At 42.0% G+C, this 20406-nt stretch overlaps 2 protein-coding genes across 3 annotated transcripts; both read left to right on the top strand.

Annotated features, from left to right (window-relative positions):
* Positions 1 to 4611: 4611 nt before the first annotated feature.
* armc6 (armadillo repeat containing 6) lies at positions 4612 to 8187 on the top strand. Of its 2 annotated transcripts, XM_086129980.1 has the most exons (8): positions 4612 to 4753; positions 5075 to 5160; positions 5241 to 5561; positions 5652 to 5811; positions 6195 to 6340; positions 6412 to 6543; positions 6996 to 7133; positions 7255 to 8187. In XM_086129980.1, exons 1-8 carry the CDS (start codon positions 4633 to 4635, stop codon positions 7465 to 7467), a joined length of 1317 nt encoding a protein of 438 aa, XP_085986106.1. In that variant the 5' UTR covers positions 4612 to 4632; the 3' UTR covers positions 7468 to 8187. The 2 variants fall into 2 exon arrangements, with proteins under 2 accessions (XP_085986106.1, XP_085986105.1); XM_086129979.1 differs by having other exon boundaries at positions 5241 to 5811.
* A 508-nt stretch (positions 8188 to 8695) lies between these two features.
* Positions 8696 to 19520, top strand: slc25a42 (solute carrier family 25 member 42). Its single transcript, XM_086128464.1, has 8 exons — positions 8696 to 9016; positions 11393 to 11554; positions 12033 to 12144; positions 12463 to 12488; positions 12596 to 12762; positions 12874 to 12990; positions 15538 to 15689; positions 15796 to 19520. The coding sequence occupies exons 2-8, from the start codon at positions 11477 to 11479 to the stop codon at positions 16119 to 16121; spliced, it is 978 nt and encodes a 325-aa protein (XP_085984590.1). The 5' UTR covers positions 8696 to 9016; positions 11393 to 11476; the 3' UTR covers positions 16122 to 19520.
* Positions 19521 to 20406: the final 886 nt, after the last annotated feature.

Genomic DNA, 20406 nt, shown 5'->3' with positions numbered 1-20406 from the left:
TCCACAATCCCATCATACTGTACATCTGATGTGAGCACAAGAAGTCAGCATAAGCACTGGAGTGTGAGGGGGGCCACCGTTCTCTAACAGGTGGGGGTTGGTGCGATTGAGTGCTTTGTCAGCTTCATTCTGCCCTCCTAAGCTTCTCTTTAGATGATGCTGTGTCATCAGGTCTGATTGTCTCCCTCCTCTCATCCTGCCACTCCACCTCCTGAGGCCATACGTTGACTTGTATACGTCTGCAGAAAGGCATCGCTTCAATTCTCTGTTAATAAAATTGGATGGATTACATTTTTTTTAAATTAAGGTAATGGTAAACTGCTCTCGATCCTCTTTTCGGTTCCTCAATATTATTAGTACCGGTAATTAAAATCAAATAAAATCCAACTATGAGCTGTTGTCTGTCTATAAGTCCTGTATGTCCAATTTCATGGGGCGCCCTTTTATAGACATGACACCTTCAAAGTGTGTCGTGTTTTATGTCACAAAAAACAAACGAAACGTAAACTTTTTTATATTCAATGTACATGTATAAATGACAAGTTCTAGTTGACTTGTGGAATGGTTGCTGGTGCTTGTGTGCTGACCTATTTTAGGACAACATATTTGGCAAGTCTTCTGAGATTCTCCATGGATTCCTCACGGTGCTTGTTCAAAGGCTACAGGATGGTCAAGGTGTTCAAGGCAAGTCTGAGTAACTTTCTGACTTGCAAAACGTGGTGATGTTGGCATTTCAGAACGCAAGTAATTAAACTGTTGACTAAATTAATTACTCTGGTAATGACCTAGCTGAAAAGTGACTATTTGTGTCCCACGTTGGACGCAATAACAGGAATAACTGGAAATGTAACAATGTATTAGTAGAGTGTTCAGACAGTATTCCGAGGTGGCAAAAATACTCCCACTCTGTATTTCAATAGAAATGCGGGTGCTTGTGTGTGTTAAAAAAAAAACTTTTGAAAGTAGATGTCCCGATTCAATGGGCGGCCCGGTAGTCCAGTGGTTAGCACGTCGGCTTCACAGTGCAGAGGTACCGGGTTCGATTCCAGCTCCGGCCTCCCTGTGTGGAGTTTGCATGTTCTCCCCGGGCCTGCGTGGGTTTTCTCCGGGTGCTCCGGTTTCCTCCCACATTCCAAAAAAACATGCATGGCAGGCTGATTGGATGCTCTAAATTGTCCCTAGGTGTGAGTGTGGGCGTGGATGGTTGTTCGTCTCTGTGTGCCCTGCGATTGGCTGGCAACTGATTCAGGGTGTCCCCCGCCTACTGCCCGAAGACGGCTGGGATAGGCTCCAACACCCCCCGCGACCCTAGTGAGGATCAAGCGGTTCGGAAAATGGATGGATGGATGTCCCGATTCAACTCTTGTACTTGTAAAAGGAATAAAGTACAGACTCTGAAATGTACTCGAGTACAAAGCACGTTATTGAATGATACAGTCAAATGTACGACAGTGTAGTAGTATTTGTACTTTGTTACTTCATGCCAATAGAGGGCTATGAGAAATAACGTGGTTTGAATGTTAATGTTCAGTTTTATTTAGAAATTAAAAGAAAAACATACTCATTGCTCTTATAAAGTTCCACATTCTTATTAGTTACAGTAGTAGGGTAAAATGCAACACTGTGTTTTATATTGTTAAACTAGCATCCCCTCTTTTTTTTGTTTATTATAGACTACTCCAACATCTTACACGTTCAGAAGCACATTTATGCCAATAGATGGTGCTGTAGTGCCACTGTGAATCCATCAGGGCAATGGTTTTCAATTTTTTCCACCAAACACCTAAAGAAAATCCTCGGGTCCAAAAGTACCAACCTCATGTTCAATATTAAAATTCAGAAGCTTAGTAGGTCTAATAAGTGCTCAAAATGATTAGCTTGATTATACCGTCACTTATTTTATCGTCAAACAGGGACTGCACCAGAATTGTTCCCCTCTCGGGGCGAAAGAGGGGGGGGGGGGGGGGAGTTGACTGATACATAGGAGGCACTGAAAAAAATATTTATGAAGAAATTTTCTTATGTATTTTTTTTAATGCGGGAGCAGCTGAACTGTGGCTACACAGATTTCTGATGGGGCATTAGCCACCCCTGTTGTCAACAATGGTGTTAATTTTAATATTGAGTGAATTGAATGTAAATTCTTTAAAAATAATCATGTTTACACAGCAACATGCTAACTTTGTGTCCTCTCTGTAGTGATACACAGAGTTAGCAAAGCACAACTTTCATTGATGTTGCAGTTGTTTTATCCTTTAAATGATGCATATTGTCACGCAAATGGTGCAGCAACAAATGTAAACAGACATAACAATACTCACAGGCATATATCTATATTTTTTAATCATCTGAGAAAAACGACTATTACTGCATCTTACTGAGTCATTTAGCTGTCAAACTCCTCTTTGTGCATTATGCATGCCTGTGTCTTACATTGCCCTCTCACGATGTCTGTCTATGATATTACTGTATGTTTTTATAATGTACAATACTCCAGAGTGATATTTTATTCATAAAATATAGTCACACGTGGTTTTTTTTGGGGGGGGGGGGGCTGGGTGGAACTAATGAATGGCATTTCCATTCATTGCGATGTGCAAAGATGATTTGAGTCATGTGTATTTTGAGTTACGAGCATGACCACCGAACAAATTAAACTTGTAAACCAATACACCACTGTTTACAGTAGTCTTTTGCCAAGATAAAATGGGCTAAAACTTTAGGGGTTAAGTGGGCTAGCCCAAAATTAAACTACATCAAACTCCGGATTCTTTCTATCCATGTGGAGGCGGGCCTATGGGCAGCCCCGGCAGCCAGACGACGGTGTCAACTTAATCCTCATTAAGTGCTGTAACAATGAATGCAGGAAGCGACTACTGCAGTGACGACGAACACCGGCTCACTATTTGGCAGGAAACGGCTCCTCTCCGCTGCGTCCAAGAAAGCCTCAAGCGTCCCAGAAGTTCAAACTCATTACGAATAGTCTCCACCCCCTGGTGGCGTGACGTGCGGCTGCTGCGCTGTTGGCCACCAGATAAACGGCGAGAGACTTCATGATGACTGGATAGCGGGTTACTATTCGTCCATTCTTTGTTCCGCTTATCACTAGGATCTCAAATATGTAATTTTTATAATACTAATGCAATATTTGAAGGGGGTGGGGGTTTGATGGAGGCCTTACGCTTCATGCTTTGAATTGATCTGTGAAATAAATAATCAATTACTAATTTATTATTGTTAATATATAGAAAAAGATAATCATTTCAAGAGACTCAAAGGGTTAATTCCGGTCTGAGAGAAGCAGGACACAACAGGTTGTTCAAAAAATAAAAATAACAGTGACCAAACTGTGAGATACGATGACCTTTTTGAACGATAAAGATGCATGTGGGTTTTGCATTGCTAATAAGGAAAGTCAGCTTTATAGTACATTTCAAACACAAGCCAATTCAATGTGCTTCACACAAGCAAAGACATAACACCTAAAAGAATTTACAAATACAACAGTTAAAAATATTCAGAAGCAAAGTAACAAAAACAGTTCAGTTTATGATAATTGTATTCCTTTAAACACTTCTTGGCTCAAATACTGCGAATGATTTTCAGTGCAGAGAAGCATTTTTGTTCATTGTTTGGGGTAGTAAAAGCTATGCATTTTTTTAACCACCATTGCAAGTAATTGTAAGATGGGGTATTTTATGCATCATTATTTTCTTGTGCAGTGACAGACCAACTGAATAACTCCTTCTCAGTTTATGGCCACAAATAGCCATCTACTGTTACATTGTCCAAATGCGATGAATTTAATATTGATTTTTTTGTTTTATGGCTTATTTCATCTTCCTTTTTCAGTTGTCAACATGTGACAGAGTATGTTTCTTTTGATTTAAGCTTTTAAACTCCTTTGCCAATCCATCCAATTTGTCTCCTCAATTTATCTATCGATCCATCTATCCATCAATCCGTGCGTCTGTCTATTGACAGATATATTTTCAAACAACCTACAGGGGTCATTACTTGACTTAATCTAACCTTAGTTTAGATTAAGTTAAATTTCATGGAGTTATAGTTTGTTGGTGAGCTGCCTAAATGGTTATTAATGCACCCAATAAAATGTCTGAGTAAATGAGGATTTCCCACCCGTTCGTGTATTAAATTATGTTACACTATTCTTGATTCGATTGGCTGGCAACCGGTTCAGGGTGTCCCCCGCCTACTGCCCGAAGACAACTGGGTGGAATACTCTTGAACCATGTAAACCACTCAGTGTGACAACATTTCTCGGTGCTTTGAAAAGATATGGAACTATACATAGTTGTATGTTTCAACCGAGCACATAAAGAAGTAGGACCGTTTTGCGCAGACGGCAATTCACTAAAACAGACCGCCACAAATTACGTGACGTACAAGTTTACCAGAAGCAGAGCCTCAATACGTAAACTGCGGAAATCGACCGTGTAAGGTTCATTGATTACAGAGAGGGAAAACACAGGGCGTTTACTACTTTGTTGATTTGTGATAAAAACAAACAAACAAAAATAACCAAACTGCAGTTAAGCAACGTTATTGCGCAATATATATACTGTATTGAGTTCAATTAGAAACGCAAACAAACGGGCTGGTGATCTGAAAATGGCTCTACGGAGGATCACTCAGGAAACATTTGATGCTGCAGTGAGGGAAAACATCGACGAGTTTGAAATGGATCCCGACGAAGCTTTGAGGGAGGCTATGGAGCAGTTTCAGTCTCAAGGTATTGTGGCCAGAGTTACCATAAATGTACTAGTTTGTTTCTTGGTAACTCGCATACACAATTTGCTGAATCATGACATGTTAGATTGGGTAAACAATGCGTGTGTTTAACCATCGAGGTTAAGCCATTAAATAATTAATTGATTATGAACTGGAAGGAATCTCTTAGCTGAACTGTTCGCCCTCAACATTAGATACACGTGCACAATTTGATAAAGGCTAACCTTATTTAGCTAAACCTCTCCTGGAAGATATATGATCATTTGTTAATTGACAGTGACTCGGTCTAATCAATTTTAGATAACTGATGTGTATGTTGCAGGTGTGGACCTCAGTTGTATTGTAAAAGCTATACCTGCTGTTCCATCAGATGACAAACAACAGGAGCAAACGCATGAGGTCTTACAGGTATATATCTTCTACATCCTACTAATCGACTTCATATAGTGTCCACCCCTTATCCAGTATCATATTTCTTTCACTTGCAGGTCCTCGAGTCCCTCCGCATTTCACAAGACTCGCCTGACAGCACGAAAGTGGCATTAGATATAAAGTGTTTCAGTGAGCAATGTTCACTTGGGTTCGCTCAAAGGTACCTGGCAGCCCAGAAAGGCGCATATCCCATCATCCTCTCCTACTGCCAAAAGAGCGTGGGAGATCAGGTAGCCACATTGGCTTCTCTGTCCGCCTTATCTGCGTTGACTGATGGACAGCCAGACTTGTTCGATGCAGATGGCAAGAACTTCCTTTTGGATGTTCTCAAGAGGTACCATGCTGATTCTTCATTGACACGAGCTGCCATCTCCGCTGTACGTCTTTCTTGTTTGAAACATGAGCAGAACAGACAGGATTTGGTCAAAGCGGGCGTCCTGCCTTTACTGACAAATGCCATTAAACAGCACAGTGGATGTGCCGAGGTGGTCAAGGAAGCCTCTGGAGCGCTCAGGATCATGACCTTTGACGATGATATCCGTGTTACGTTTGGGCATGCTCATGAGCACGCCAAGATGATTGTTCTTCAGCACAACGGCCTGAAAGTCTTAATTGAGTCTGCAAAAGGTGAGACCGGCTAATCTCTACAGTGCATACAAGACATTCAAGCATGCACAAAATAAACGTTACCAACTCAGTCAGAGTTTAAAGTATGGTGGAAAGTGAGGATAGTGACCCCAAGTGGACAACAGTAGTAAAAGTGCCTCACGTGCACATTTGTTTGTTGAATACATAATGCAAAATCAAGTTTTAGTAGATCACTTGATTAATCAATGGCATAACTACTAGAATCATCACTTAAAAATATATTATTTCAGCCCTAACGAAGATGGTTTGATTCTTCATCTTTGGAGTGACGTCCGTGGAAAATAGACAATACCTTTTCTCTGTGTCATCTTGTTGATGTCTTCTTTTCTTAATGTAATTTCCACATGTCTTTCTACCTTCAGCTCACAAAGACAATATCTCTGTTTTGAGTGAGCTGTGTGCCACCTTGTCCCGTTTGGCCGTAAGGAACGAGTTCTGCCAAGACATTTGTGACCTGGGTGGACTGAAGCTCATTATGACGCTGCTCGCAGACAGCTATGAGTCAGCGGTACAGACATAGAGGTTATAGAGGTCTGTAATCCATGCACATTGTCACCGAGCTTCTTTTTTCCCTCTCAGGAGTTGGTGCGGCAGGTCCTGAGTGCAATACGAGCCGTCGCGGGAAATGATGATGTGAAAGATGCTGTGGTTAAAGCGGGTGGGGTCCAGCTTATTGTCATTGCCATGAACAGACACGTGACAATCTCTGCTGTAAGCCATTGCTATGAATTGTATGTGTTAGGGCCCGACTGATATGGATTTTTTTTTTAAAGCCGATTGCAATATTTGGCAGAATACACTTTCGCTAACCGATTAGTTAGCTGATTAATTAAAAAAAAAAAAGAATAAAATAATGTATATTTTGGTCCCTTAATGCGTACAACAGTACAGGTGTGAATTATAGGCAAATCATTTGACTGTTTTGACTTTACTTTGACCTAAAATGTTCTTTTAACAACAGATAGAAAGGTCAGAAAAATTATTTATTTTTTTGACTGAGTAGTGTTTGAATTTGCTTTGTTTTATGTTGTAATGTGTCAATATGTTCCCAAAAATTGCATTTTCATCCGATTAATCAGTCGGGGCCCTGTTATTTGCCACTTAGGACTATACAGTAGAAATAATTTGTTCATCTAGTTCATACATTTTATATCCTTATTCAGGTGTGTGAGCAGGGCTGTGCATGTCTTTCCGTCCTGGCTTTACGCAAGCCCAACAACTGCAAGGTCATCATGGAGGAAGGAGGAGCCTTAGCTGCCGTGCAGGCTATGAGGTCACATCCCAGTATTGTTCATGTGCAGGTAAGCATAACATGACTGATCACCAGGCAGTCAGTTGCAGGGCACATGGAGACTCACACTTCATTTAACTTCAAATGTAAAATGAGACGCTTAAATGTCCTTTTCTACCTTTTATCACCAGAAACAGGCATGCATGCTGCTGAGAAACCTAGTTTCACACCAGCCCAACTACAGCCAATCAATTTTGGACATGGGTGTGGAGGCCCTCATATTGCAAGCGCTACAGACCCATCGAGACTGCGGCGACACTGCTAAGGCTGCCCTCAGGGATCTGGGCTGCCAGGTGGAGCTAAGGGAGCTGTGGACCGGCAAACGTGGCGGCATCACTAACTGAAACAGGAGGAGAGCGGCCAAGAAACGGGATATAATATTATAGTAAATGTTCCTGAAATGATTTCAGCAAAACAAACTACGATCTGAGGAAATGTGGCAATCGGCATAATGTTTGAGTGGGAAAAAGACCGATGACTAAATCCGCAAGGAAAGTTCCTTTTCAATTTCCTGTATTGTGTTCATATTTGATTTTTTTTAATGAAGTTGGCTTAGGGTAGTTCGAGCGTGGGTTTTTTTTTCTCCCCCTGTCCTTCCCTTGTTTCTTACTTTTGGGTTGAGTGAACGCTGGCGCGTTTTGGCTGCCGCTGCTCAACCCGTATTATTTTGTGTTTTTTGTTATTGTAGTGTCCTTGGGTGTCTTGAAAGGCGCTTATAAATAAAATCTATTATTATTATTATTATTACTTGAAGCTCCAAGTTGCCAATAGTAAATTCATGTGAAAATACGCATCATGTTCACTGTCTTGGAATATGGTTTTTATTTGACCGTTGTGTAATCACGGTGAAGCCTTTGTCTATCAATGCCATGATAGTTGTTATGCATGTCTTTTATTCCTTTTTGATCTATTGTTTGCACATAATGTATCTATAACACACTGGTGCATCACGGATGAATATGCATAGTTTTAAAAAAGTCCTCTACCCTTTTTTTAAATGAGAAACATCTCATGGCACACCACCAAAATAAAATGCCACAGAAGATATATGTGGGAGACTGAAATTATATGAATCTCAACTCAATGTATTCACAAATTAATTATGAAATCTGGGTCTGTTACATTAAACACCAAACTACTTTTATACAATACAATACATGCTGATTTTATGTTGTATGAATGACAATAGATTGATACACATAAACTGTACCTTCTGCCAACTACTGGAAGACGATTGTTCAACCTGTCACTCTCCATCTCTGGCACAGATGAAGAAAAATACATTTGAAGTGTCGACGGTTGACAAAGGGCACTTGGATAGTGTGAGGGGCAGCTTTTCTCCTTTCTCCGGTGTGTCAAATTTAAAAGACATTTACTCTGTACAGGGAAAAAGTTAAAACTATGCTCACATTTGGGCGTGAGATTCAAGGTCAAACAAGTCTCAATTTATGCTCTGAACTCCTGTTGACGCCCCACCATCGGGCCTATCCGACCACGCTCAGCCCGAGTCAGACTACGTTTCCCATAATGCATTTCCACTCGCCCTTGTCAACTTGACGAAGGGAGGGATGGCAGGGGCTGTGTTTGTGACAGGAGCAGCAGCAAGCATGGACGATGTCAGCCACTCCAAGTCGCCTCTGCGCGACTGAATGATAGAATTACTTACAAGTCTGCGTACATTTCACGCTGCAGAGTTGTCTTACGTCTACCGCAGCGCATTTGCTCCAGTAAAAAAAATGAACACAAGCAGTTGTGTAGCAACGAGCTAACGGCTCGCTAGCGTTATCTAACTGGATCTCGAAAGGCGGCTACTAGGAATACTAGTTTATGCTTGGACAATCCAACGGGGAGAAGTTTTCCAAAGCGTTGGAAATTGCGCCGGTGTCAAATCGGGTAAGCAACCGGTTGTGTGTCATGCTGTTAATGTGTCATTTCAAGGCAGGTGACGGCACAAGGTGATGACTTGACGTCCGAAAGCCAAGAGTGTCTCCGCAAAATTGAGTACAATATATATGAAGAACGTGTCCAGACATTATAAGTACAAAGTTAACGTGCTGAAGAACGCTTCCTTTACTTGTGTTCCTCGGTAATGTGTCAGCAAAGTTCTGTGATTGCTTTTTGAGTCAAGTGGTTAGGATTCGTTCCTCTCACCGCCGCGACTTGAATTGGATTCTCGTTCAAGGGAAGCAAATGAAAAACTTCAGATTGAACTTTCCTTTATCTTTAGTGCCCGCTATACTCACATGAACTACCGAATAACTGCTCGAACTATTTAACGTATGCCTAAAAGATCGAGTGCATTGTGAGCAACTTCTTTGTTGAGGTGAAGGAGCCCAAAGTGGTCATGACCCACTCTTGTATCTTATCACTTGATTGTTTTGCCCACGTTGAAGGGGAAAAGTACTTTGAGCAGCTGATGAACACAACGAGTGGAAGCTTTGTATTCTCATTATTAAAAAAAAAAGACAAAAAAGAATAATTCCATAGGATGATAACAGAGATGGGAGAGAGTCAGAACTTGCTGGGACAGTTAGTAAGGGGACAAGGGACACTTCAGGCCCCAAGCTGCTCATGTCAGGATCTGGCTGGAAATTCTGTTGTAATGAGGCCAGTATTCGGAGCCCACTTTTCCACAGGAGCCCCTTGTTGGCTCTCTTCCTGGTTACCTCTCATTATCTTGTTCTGTTGATTCAACATGACTTTGATCCTTTTTCAAACCAATTTGCAGACTTGGCATCGGCAGTCACCCTTGAAACATTGTGTTGTCGAGTGGGTTTTGTGCTTAAATGGTTTTTAAATGCTAATACGGAAAACTCTTTGGGTTTAGTCAGAATTGAACTGATTGCATTTCCATCAAAAATATAAATGGAACAAAAGAGTCAAACGTTTGCCATTATAAAGCCTTTATTAGGTATACAGGAAATGTTAATTTGCACTTTCAATGGTTTACTTAAAGGCTCTGTAAAGAGAAAAAAAGTCAACATTGTTGTGAACAATCCTGTCAAATTTGAATGGTAAAAAAAATACATAGCCGTATGTCTGTCATGTGAGTTGTGTGTTGTTTTAGTCGCTGATCACTTGTGTACAGCATGTTCTCCCTTTCATGCACCCTTTAACCCAATAGCATGGTAAGCTGTCCACTGCAGTAACCGCTGTCCCTGAAAGGGTAAATTGAAGAAAGAATACAATCGCTGAACTGCTTTTTTTTTTTGTAAGAATGCACCCGACTACTTATTACACAGTCGAGCGACATCCGGACTCCCAGTTAGAGAGAACTGCATATCTACCTCCATCTTCTAGTTTGATTATTGACTGTGAAACCTGTGTTGTCGCAATGAGGTTGGAGGCTTGAGAGGTTAAACAACACATAAATAAGTGATCACCTGCTAAAATGATGAGCTCACAGAAGCTCGCGGCTGGTAAGCGTGAAGCTAATTTGCATGGAAAGTCAAACCCGCGAAGCAAGCAAGGAACCGACACTGGTATTGTTGACTCGGCGGTGGCCCACTGGGCACCTTTCACCGACAAGTCAACAGCGTTGCTCTTCAGATGTTATTTTGGGACGTCACTTTGTCCAGGGTCTTGTTTCCAAGTGGCTAAATGTATAACGGACACACCAGTGAGTGATTCCATACCACAACAGTTCAGCAGTATGTACTGTCGTTAAGTGTTAATTCGTAAATCGTGGCCAGGTCGGCAAAACTAAAACCCAAATCCGTCGAGCCCTGTAAAAAAACGACCACTAAATATGAAGTCACCAAACAGCATTGTCCTACTTTTTCGATCAGATCCTGAAAATCACCGGTGTCAAACTCAAGGCCCGGGGCCCAGATCTGGCCCGCCACACCATTTGATGTGGCCCGCGAAAGCAAATCCAAGATGTCAACTTTCACGATGCTTGCTAAAATCTGTACCAAAATTTCAACTTCTCATTTGGAATCAATTAAGAGATACTGTCAGCATTTTCTTGTTACCAAACCCCTCATTTCAGCAACTTAAACAATAGGCGAATAAACTGTTATTCCTGACTTCTTTATATGGTTGCAGTCATAATGGCCCTAGAAGGGATATTGGAACTAAAATCAGGCCCGCGACAAAAATAAGTTTGACACCCCTGCTCAAAATGAAGATCAAACTTTGACGTCATGTTTGAGTATTTCTATCGTTTTGAAAAATGATATCATCTCAAATGGTGCTGTGCCTAATTAAGAGTTCTTCCCCCATTGAAATGAAGTGTACGTATTTTCTGACCCCCTCTCTTCTCTTCAGCTCACAGAGCGATTGCCCTCCTGGTGGTGGGATTCATGAGTGCGCTCCGAGGCAGCAGCGGTGTTTTACTGGTAGTCCTCGGGCATGGGGAGTGGAGTCCAGGATCAACGTGCAGCGCTCGCCCACGGAGAAGTGCTGCCGCGGGCCTCCACTCAGTCAGAAGTGAGTGAGTACACGGTCGGGATAATGACATGCTCATTTTCTCTTTGAGAGCTTTCTTGACTGGCTCTGAACATCAACTCCCAGCATATGTGGACAGACTCCAGAATGGAAAAGAATGACATCACATTACCTTTGAAAGGAAGCGCCGGATAGTTTTAACTGTCGAGTATTTTAGATTTGCCTTTGGTGCATTTACCAGCTATTGTTTGGTAGCGTTCTGCCCCAAAAGTCTCACAGGTAGCGAAGCTGCATTGTTATATGTCGTCATAGCGAACTGGGTATTTTTTCTGAAAATTGACTGTGAATTTGTTTGTCCAAGGCCATCCCATCAGATTTGTGAGCTTGCCCATCAGATGCCATCAAGTCATTCTCGGGCCAACTGCTATTTAATAAACTACAGCAATCCAAACAGAAAATGGTTTACGTGCCCAGCAGGTGTTTGATTGAACTCAAAAGTGACCCTTTCCTTGCCGCACAGGGCCTGAAGCAGACTCGCTCTGTCCTCAACTCGCTCTTCTCGGGGGCGTTAGCGGGGGCTGTGGCCAAAACTGCTGTCGCGCCGTTGGACAGGACTAAAATCATCTTTCAAGGTAAACTGGATGCCGGTCAGGTCAAAATGTGGAAACTGTGTGTTAGTTAATGTGACTTGTAATCTATACAGACCTGAGTCAATATGGTTGCAGAAGTGTGCACACACGCATATAACTTGATCTGGCGTTTTTACACCATTTATCACGCACTCATTTGTGATATCGCAAAAAAACGCGTTTGAACAGAAGTGTGCAGACTTTTTATGTCAACTGAATTTCACAAAAAACTGAGTATGAACTATGTATTTTTTTTAGACTTTTTATGTCAACTGAATTTCACAAAAAAACTGAGTATGAACTATGTTTTTTTTCCCTAAGTGTCTTCAGCAAGATTCTCTGCTAAAGTAAGTTTGAGTTGATGAAGTATTGACACCACAATATTCCTCTCGAGCTCGTCACTCATAATCAGTATGACATCAAGTGGAAAAGTAAGCCGGTGCGTTTATTTCAGGAGGCCTACAGGTTAATCTACCGCACATACCTGACGGATGGCTTCTTCGCGCTGTGGCGCGGAAACTCCGCCACAATGGTGCGAGTCATTCCGTACGCCGCCATCCAGTTCTGCGCGCACGAGCAGTACAAAAGTCTCCTGGGTGACTACTACGGCTTTCAGGGGAAGTGAGTGTGAACTTCAACATTGTGTACACACACCGTTTATTACATTGAAGTTCGGGTTAATGTTAAAGTTTTAAGAAGGCTGATGTTTTCTTGTTTGGCGTTCTGATCCAGGGTCCTCCCACCGCTCCCGAGGTTACTGGCCGGCTCGATGGCCGGCATCACTGCAGCTATGTTGACGTATCCTCTGGACATGGTGCGAGCTCGAATGGCTGTTACACCGAAAGAAATGTAAGGCCATTTTGAACCGTAATCACCTCGTGACCTGTATACAGAAAAGATCATCTGAAATGTCACCATGACAACAGTTGTCAGGAATATTAACTCATTGAATACCACCCCTTTTCACTGGAGCAACCCCCTCAATCCCTCACATTTTACTGAATTTCGACTGATTTGCAAGGCCCACAGAATTTTCTGTCCTATGGCTATATATACATGCAACCTGTCAAAAGAAAGGTGAGACTCTCTTCTTTCAGCAGAAAAAAAAGTTTGTTTCTAGCTTTCTCCGTTCGTTGGCAATCAGCATTAGAAAACTGCTAAGTGTGATGGAAAATGCAGATTTTCTGCAGAAATCCAGAGAAAATGAGCTTTTTGTAAAAGCATGCATTTCAAGCATCATTTCAAGTTTTACACTATTTTTTGCTTTTGTGGCAGCTCAAATACCTCAATAATGTGTTCCTCCTACAAAAGAACATTACAAATATTGTTTTTGTCGCAAAATAATTGATTTGCACACAACAAAACTATTGAACTATGAACAAAAGTGCAGCTGTGGAGAAGATGGTTTTTGGCTTCCATCCAGTTTGTCACCACATCGATTCATCCCACCACGTCCAGATGCACGACCTATAAATTATAGAAACATAAAAAGTTGCAAATATATCTTGCTGCAGAGTGAGGTACAATCATTTTATTTACCTTTCTTTCCACCACCAAAGCGAGGAGTCGTCATCTTTTGGCTTCTGGTTGGACAATCTGTAATGTATAGAAGTATGTACAATTACCACACTTTTATTTTTCTATTTTTTTTATTGTTGCTTTCCACTTACATTTCAACATCTCTCACACACACACATACATGCTCGCACACTGCTATTTACACCATTCATTCCACGTCGCTCAGCATCCAATTTGAAATGAAATGGAATATGAATTTAACACTAGTAGTTTTAGCAGAGCTGAGCGGACCAAATGTGTCCTGTTTTTTTTTGTTTGTTTGTTTTTTGAAAACCTATGGCGACATGCAAGTCAGCGCATTTACGGCGCATATTTTCATCCACATCTACGAGACGCATCAACCGTACATAAATGATGAGTGTTACTGGCAACTTCATAGTATAGCGGGGAATGTAGCGGTACATAAAAGTGACTGAGGAGGCATAAGAAGTGATGACGTTTTGAATGGGAACTTGCAAGCTAGTCAGCAGTTACCTCCTCGTTCCAGCGGCTCTGGCAAGGACTCTCAGCTGCTTTCCGTTATGTCCGAAGGCACATATTCGTCCGACATCGGGATCCAAATCGTCTCCAATTCATCGTTTTCGCCGTCGTCTTTACGAGACGATTCCAACGAATCGCTGACGTGTGCCCGGCGTCGGCCATGCGAAGCAATGCAGCCTCTTTGCCGGCATCGCTGGAAGTCGCCGGGGAGACGATTTGTGGGCGACGTGGGCCATCGGGAGGCACAAAATGCTCTGCCAAGCGATGATCGCTGACGTGAAGCAAGTTCATCTTCATCAGATGAACTCGGCGTGAGCTATGCGGGCTGCGTGTAGCACGCCATGTTTGTGCAGGCCGACGTTCGTTTGACGGGTGCCGCTTTCGATTAGTGACCGAAGCGTCATTTTCTCTTCCACACAAACACCATCTCCTTTGTTGTTTTGTTTCGAGGACGCTTTTATACCGAAAAAAAAATCATTTTTAGTTAGTTATTTCCTTTTCTCCATCGTTGCTAGTTGCTAATGTTCCAATCCACTATCCACATATGCCCCTCCTTCACTGTACGCCCTTTCTACTACTTCTGCTGCGTGATCCTGGTTGATTTTTGCACCACTGCCACCCGATAGCCATTTTTTTTGCTATTTAACATTGCCGTCAAGCCTAATCCTGTGGTGAGAAGTTGCATCGGACTCTCTTGCACCCTCCCCCATGAAAACACGTGATTGACGTATTAATACGTCATGGGGAGGGAACGGCTATGCGCAAATTGACGTATTTATACGTCAAAGGGTGTAAATGAGTTTAAAAAAAAAACCGATACCGCTATATGCAGTGTAGACATTGTTACCGTATTTTCCACACTAAAAGGCGCACTGGATTATGAGGCGCACCTTCAATGAATGGCCCATTTTGTAATTTTTTTTCATACATTGGGCGCATCGCATTATAAGATGCAATCTACAATGCCTCCACTAGATGGAGCGACGCTCAAGGAAACGCCAACAGAACGATCAAATGTCTGCAAAACATATTTAATGAAGCAGCGAAACAGTTCACCTAACCAACGGCAAGTTATAACATTGACTTGTTAACGTTGAACTCTCCTGCCGCTGCTCTATTTCCGTGATCGCCTTAAATTTGAACTCTGCGTTGTCAGCATGTCTCGAGCAAGGAGCCATTTTGGGGTCGAAATATTACCGTAATGACCATACACAAGGCGCATCGGATTTTAAGGCGCGTCGTGAGTTTTTAGGAAAATGGAAGGCTTTGAGGTGCGCTTTTTAGTGCGGAAATTAGGGTAATGTGAAAAATAAATAAACAATGCTTGTCTATTGTTAGGTACAGCAACATTCTGCACGTGTTTGTGCGGATCTCCCGGGAAGAAGGACTGAAGACCCTGTATCGAGGTTTTACGCCCACTATACTGGGCGTGGTCCCCTATGCTGGCCTCAGCTTCTTTACCTACGAGACGCTGAAAAAGCTTCATGCAGGTAGAGTATATAAGAACAAGAAGAGCATATCTCGCCTCAGACTTTGTGTTTTCGTTGCCAACATTGCTTTGCCGCCATAACTTTGATGCGGTCCCCTCCGATGCAGAGAGAAGTGGGCGCCCACAGCCCTACTCGTATGAACGGCTGGCTTTTGGGGCCTGTGCGGGCCTCATCGGTCAGTCGGCGTCCTACCCGTTGGACGTGGTACGGCGGCGGATGCAGACGGCGGGGGTCACGGGTCACACGTACGGCACCATCCTGGGCACCATGAGGGAGATTGTGTCCGAGGAGGGGCTTATCCGAGGACTCTATAAAGGCCTCAGTATGAACTGGGTCAAAGGGCCCATTGCAGTGGGGATCAGCTTCACCACCTTTGACCTGACTCAAATCCTCCTGAAGAAGCTGCACGAGATGGGCTACGCATCCCGGTAATGGCGAGAAAATACACAACTTGTGAATGTGATGCCTTCACTGGGAACTGGGAAGAGTGAGCGAGGAATGAGTTTTGTAGCAATCAAGGCAAACACGCACATACTCGCAGTCAGTGGATCATGGGTCCTAACACGCGTGCTCCACAAAAGATGCGACTCGGCGTCTGCATGCGTTCTTGTCATGCGGCAAAGTGCAAATATGCTCTCTGGTTGTTGTCTGTACTCGCGTGATCGCTAAACCTGAGACGGGGCCCGAGGGTATAAATGTCACTGACACGCCGAGGGGCTTCCAGTTACCTTCGACAGCAATGAAGGCTGCCATTTATTTACTGTCCACTTTATAGATTCTGTCATATATGAGATTAGGCCTGAAATAGGTTTGATGTGGGATAATAAGATATTGAACTCAATTATATTCTAGTGCTCTCCCAAAGTGACTGAAACATTTAGATCAACTTTTAACATTCTGCTTCTTACAGGGCTACATGATATTGGGGTGGGGGACGCATGCGATTTGCAATATGGGTTATGAATATTGCAATATGTTTTTTTTTCATGCGGCAAAATAAACAGGCTCAATGTATTCTGAGATAATTAATTGCCATAACTTTGAAAATATATCCAGACACTTTTTGATCTCTGAAACGACAATGTTAGCGTTTATATACATAGATTCCACGAATGATACCAAAGTTTTGTGGCACAGGATAGTTGTGGATGAGATAACTGGGTTAATATAATGACGCACAAGAATTTTCAGACTAGGCCTGGTCTCACATTAGTGGGCATTTTAACATTTCAGTCGAAGATGTGATTTTTATTTTTTCCTTCTGGCTGACTTATTTCATATATGTAAACATCATCAGTGAAGAGGCATTAGCTAACTATTGTCTGTCACTTTGGCACATTGTTTTTTTTTTCTCAAAGTCACTTTTAAACGTGAGACAATCTTAACATAGCTGCTTCATGCCTTCAATATTTATTGTGTCACATGGAATCGACAAATGTGACTATGTTTGATTAATATATCAACTTTGAAACACAACTTGAATTTCTATCGATCACACTGGGGAACGTGTTTTGTTGAGTCGGGTCTGACAGCTGTTTTGAACTCATTTTTGGTTGCGGGATCCAAAACTGATTTCATTTTTTCTCTTATCGCGTCAACTTTTTGAGCTATCATATCACTGTTTTCTTGAGAAAGTATTCAGTAAATGCGTATGTATGTAAACAAAAACACTACGATGGAATAGTTACAAGTTTTGAAAATGGAAAAAAACCCCTGCATAAATCAAATTTCCAGCAGTATGCCCATGGTTGCAAGGTTCAGAGAAAAGCCAACACTAACTTTTTTTTTCCCTTTCAAATCATTTCTCAGCGTTATCAGTAACTAAGCAGCACTTAGACCAGGGGTCCCCAACCGCCGAGCCGCGGACCGGTACCGGTCCTCGGGGCATTTGGTACCGGGCCGCACAATAAGAACTTACATTAATTCCGTCGTATTTATTTTGGAATACGAAATATATTTTATTTTGAAAAATTACCGGATTCTCCGTTACATCCGGCTGTCACTTGACACACGTCAAACCACGCTCTCCGTCACGTGACTGATTACGCTAAAAACAAAACACCTGAGCTTGCTAAATGAGTAAAATAAACTGCAGGAGATCGCAAATGACGGCGGCCTCAAAAGTACGTTCGAGACAACAAATCTGCCGGTGTTCTGGATTCAAGTTATGGCTGAACACTCTGAGATCGCCACAATAGCACTGTTGCCATTTCCGACATGTTACCTGTGTGAGGCGGGGGTTTTGTGCAGCAACGGCGACTAAAACAAAATGACGAAGTAGACTCGACATGAAGCACACACTTCAGATGTCATTGTCTCCTATTACCCCGAGATGAGACCGCCCGCTTGCAGAAAATCAAGCTCGGCGCTCGCACTGATTCAGCATTGCGGTGAGTTGAGATTTTCATGCACTTTGAATTTGTGTTGTATCGTATTTTGAAGGCATTAAGACTGTAGCGATCAGAGTGTTGCGGCCAAATTGGACGTTCCTCGTGTTTATCTCGAAAACCCCCCAGTGTTCATGCATCTCTTAGCATATTATTTTGTAGTATTTATCCGCCACACCTTAAATGCCTGTCCGTGAAAATATTGTCTGACATAAACCGGTCCGTGGGGCAAAAAAGGTTGGGGACTCCTGACTTAGACGACCACATTTACTCTAAATGCCATAGGAAATAAAAAGTTGCCTAAATTTGAGATGAAAAGCCGTGATGATACGATAACATGACTCATATTTTTCAAAATGTACTTTATTCTTGTGATTTATGTATGCATGTGTGTGTGTGTGATGTAATATCAGATTAAGTTATACATTACAATGTTATCACAGCTTTAAATTGCTGCAAAGGTATGGCGGGAGCAGTAAATGTTTAGTAAACGTTATATTTGAATTATATTGTGTACCCCAAAGTCACAACAGACCCCATTTTGAGAACCCCTTAGTTGATAGAAATATGAAGATGACACATGGGAATGCCTTTCGGTCTCATCTCAGTAGCTGCAAGCTCACTGAACATCTCAGTCGTGTCTCTTGAAGTGCCTGGCGAGGGAATAGTCACCCTTCTACTATGACTGAGCTTCTTTTGTCAACCGTTTTGAAGGTTGATTTTTGTTTTGTTTGTTTCTTTTTGATGGTCCCCTGCTGAGGGTTGTTTTGTGGTTAGTGGAGGTTCATAAGGCCTCTGAGTGATTGTCATTCTTCAGTCCAGTTTTTCTACCTAGGTTTTGTAAGCCTGATAACCCACTAACAGGCTCTGGCTGTGTGGGACAAACACGTGTGGGGTCTCCTTTCATGCAGGTGTGTTGTCAGGGATCTGTAAATGTCTAACAGTTGAAACATCTCCTTGGGCATCCACAGCAATCACGGCCTGTCATGTTTGCATCCTCTGCGCGCTGTCTCGTGACAATTTCATTTTGTCTACAGTGGCCTGAAACGGGGCTGCCGTGGCCGGCGAGAACGTAGTGTAAATGTAGCTTGTGGCGACATTAAAATAAAAAAATATATATAAATCAGTTTTTATGCTGATTTCATTTGGGGGCTAGGAGGGCATTTTTTATTGACTCAGTGGAGTACTAAAACATAAAAATCCTGACAATTTGAGTGATGAACCATTTTAATAATTGTTTTAACACAATTTCCATACCTCCATGGGCAGAGTATTGTTTCAAGTGCAGTGTTTGTTCAAAAAACGCTTTTTAAGTTCCATTGATTTGTGCCATCTGAGTGTGTGTACTGTATAATGTGTACCTCATCTGCACACTGCAATCAAATTGACTCAACTTCTCTGTATGACCGTTTTAAAATGTCAAATAAAACGAGTACGCACTCTTGGAATGTCTCCTCTTTCATTGTAGTGGCCCATATTTCTCAACTCACCTTCATATATGGAGCACTTTAAAAATGAAAAATTGACTTTTATTTGTTTCCATATCGTTGGGTCTCTGGAGTTCTGCCCATCCTTCCAGGTTTGACACCAATCATAGTTTCACTCAGCAGCACCCACTCGTGACTCAAGACAGTTACCTGAGGGTGACACGCACACAAATGACTTGCACACGCATTTTCAAATTCAGGTTTCGTTTTCTGCTTTCCCTGGAAAGTTTTTTTTTAAATTTCTTTACATTCAATTTTGATTGTGTTGAAGTAACTTTGAAGTACGACACATTATTTATTAGACCCTTATATATCCAGGTAAGGCACTTGAGAGCTGATTGTCATTTGCTTTGCCTACTGAAAAAAGACTCATTTACAAAATATTTATCGAAGGAATATATATACTGGATATGGAGCATGGGATGATTTAGTGGGAAAACAAAGACTGACGCTTGGTAACTGTGAAACATATCCACTAGAGGGCCCTCCAAATGTATTTATGATGTGCAATTCCAAAAACGGTCGCTAGATGGTAGAGTAAGCACAGTGCTTCGTCCCTGTACGCGAACGCGAGCCTACTCGTATTTGTTGGTGTGACGCATGAACTTGAACTTTGACCGCGAACGCACCACAGGAGCTCAAAGATGAAAACTAGGATTAGAGTAAAAGTACAAAATTAACCGCTGAATGAGATAATACGTGTTATTTTAACTACCACGTTTTTTATTGATTTGGGGCCTTTTGGTCACTTTTTCAGGATCTTATCATTTCCGACTATATTTACAATACAAAAAAAAATGTATAAAAAGATTTGAAATAAGAAATGCATATTGTGGATCTTAT

The sequence above is a fragment of the Hippocampus guttulatus genome, chromosome 14 (genome assembly GCF_054856545.1).
Source record: "Hippocampus guttulatus isolate MCC_2025c chromosome 14, RoL_Hgut_1.0, whole genome shotgun sequence".
Taxonomy (NCBI): domain Eukaryota; kingdom Metazoa; phylum Chordata; class Actinopteri; order Syngnathiformes; family Syngnathidae; genus Hippocampus; species Hippocampus guttulatus.
The sequence above is the reverse complement of the archived record's forward strand: the minus strand, read 5'-3'. Positions and strand labels throughout refer to the sequence as shown.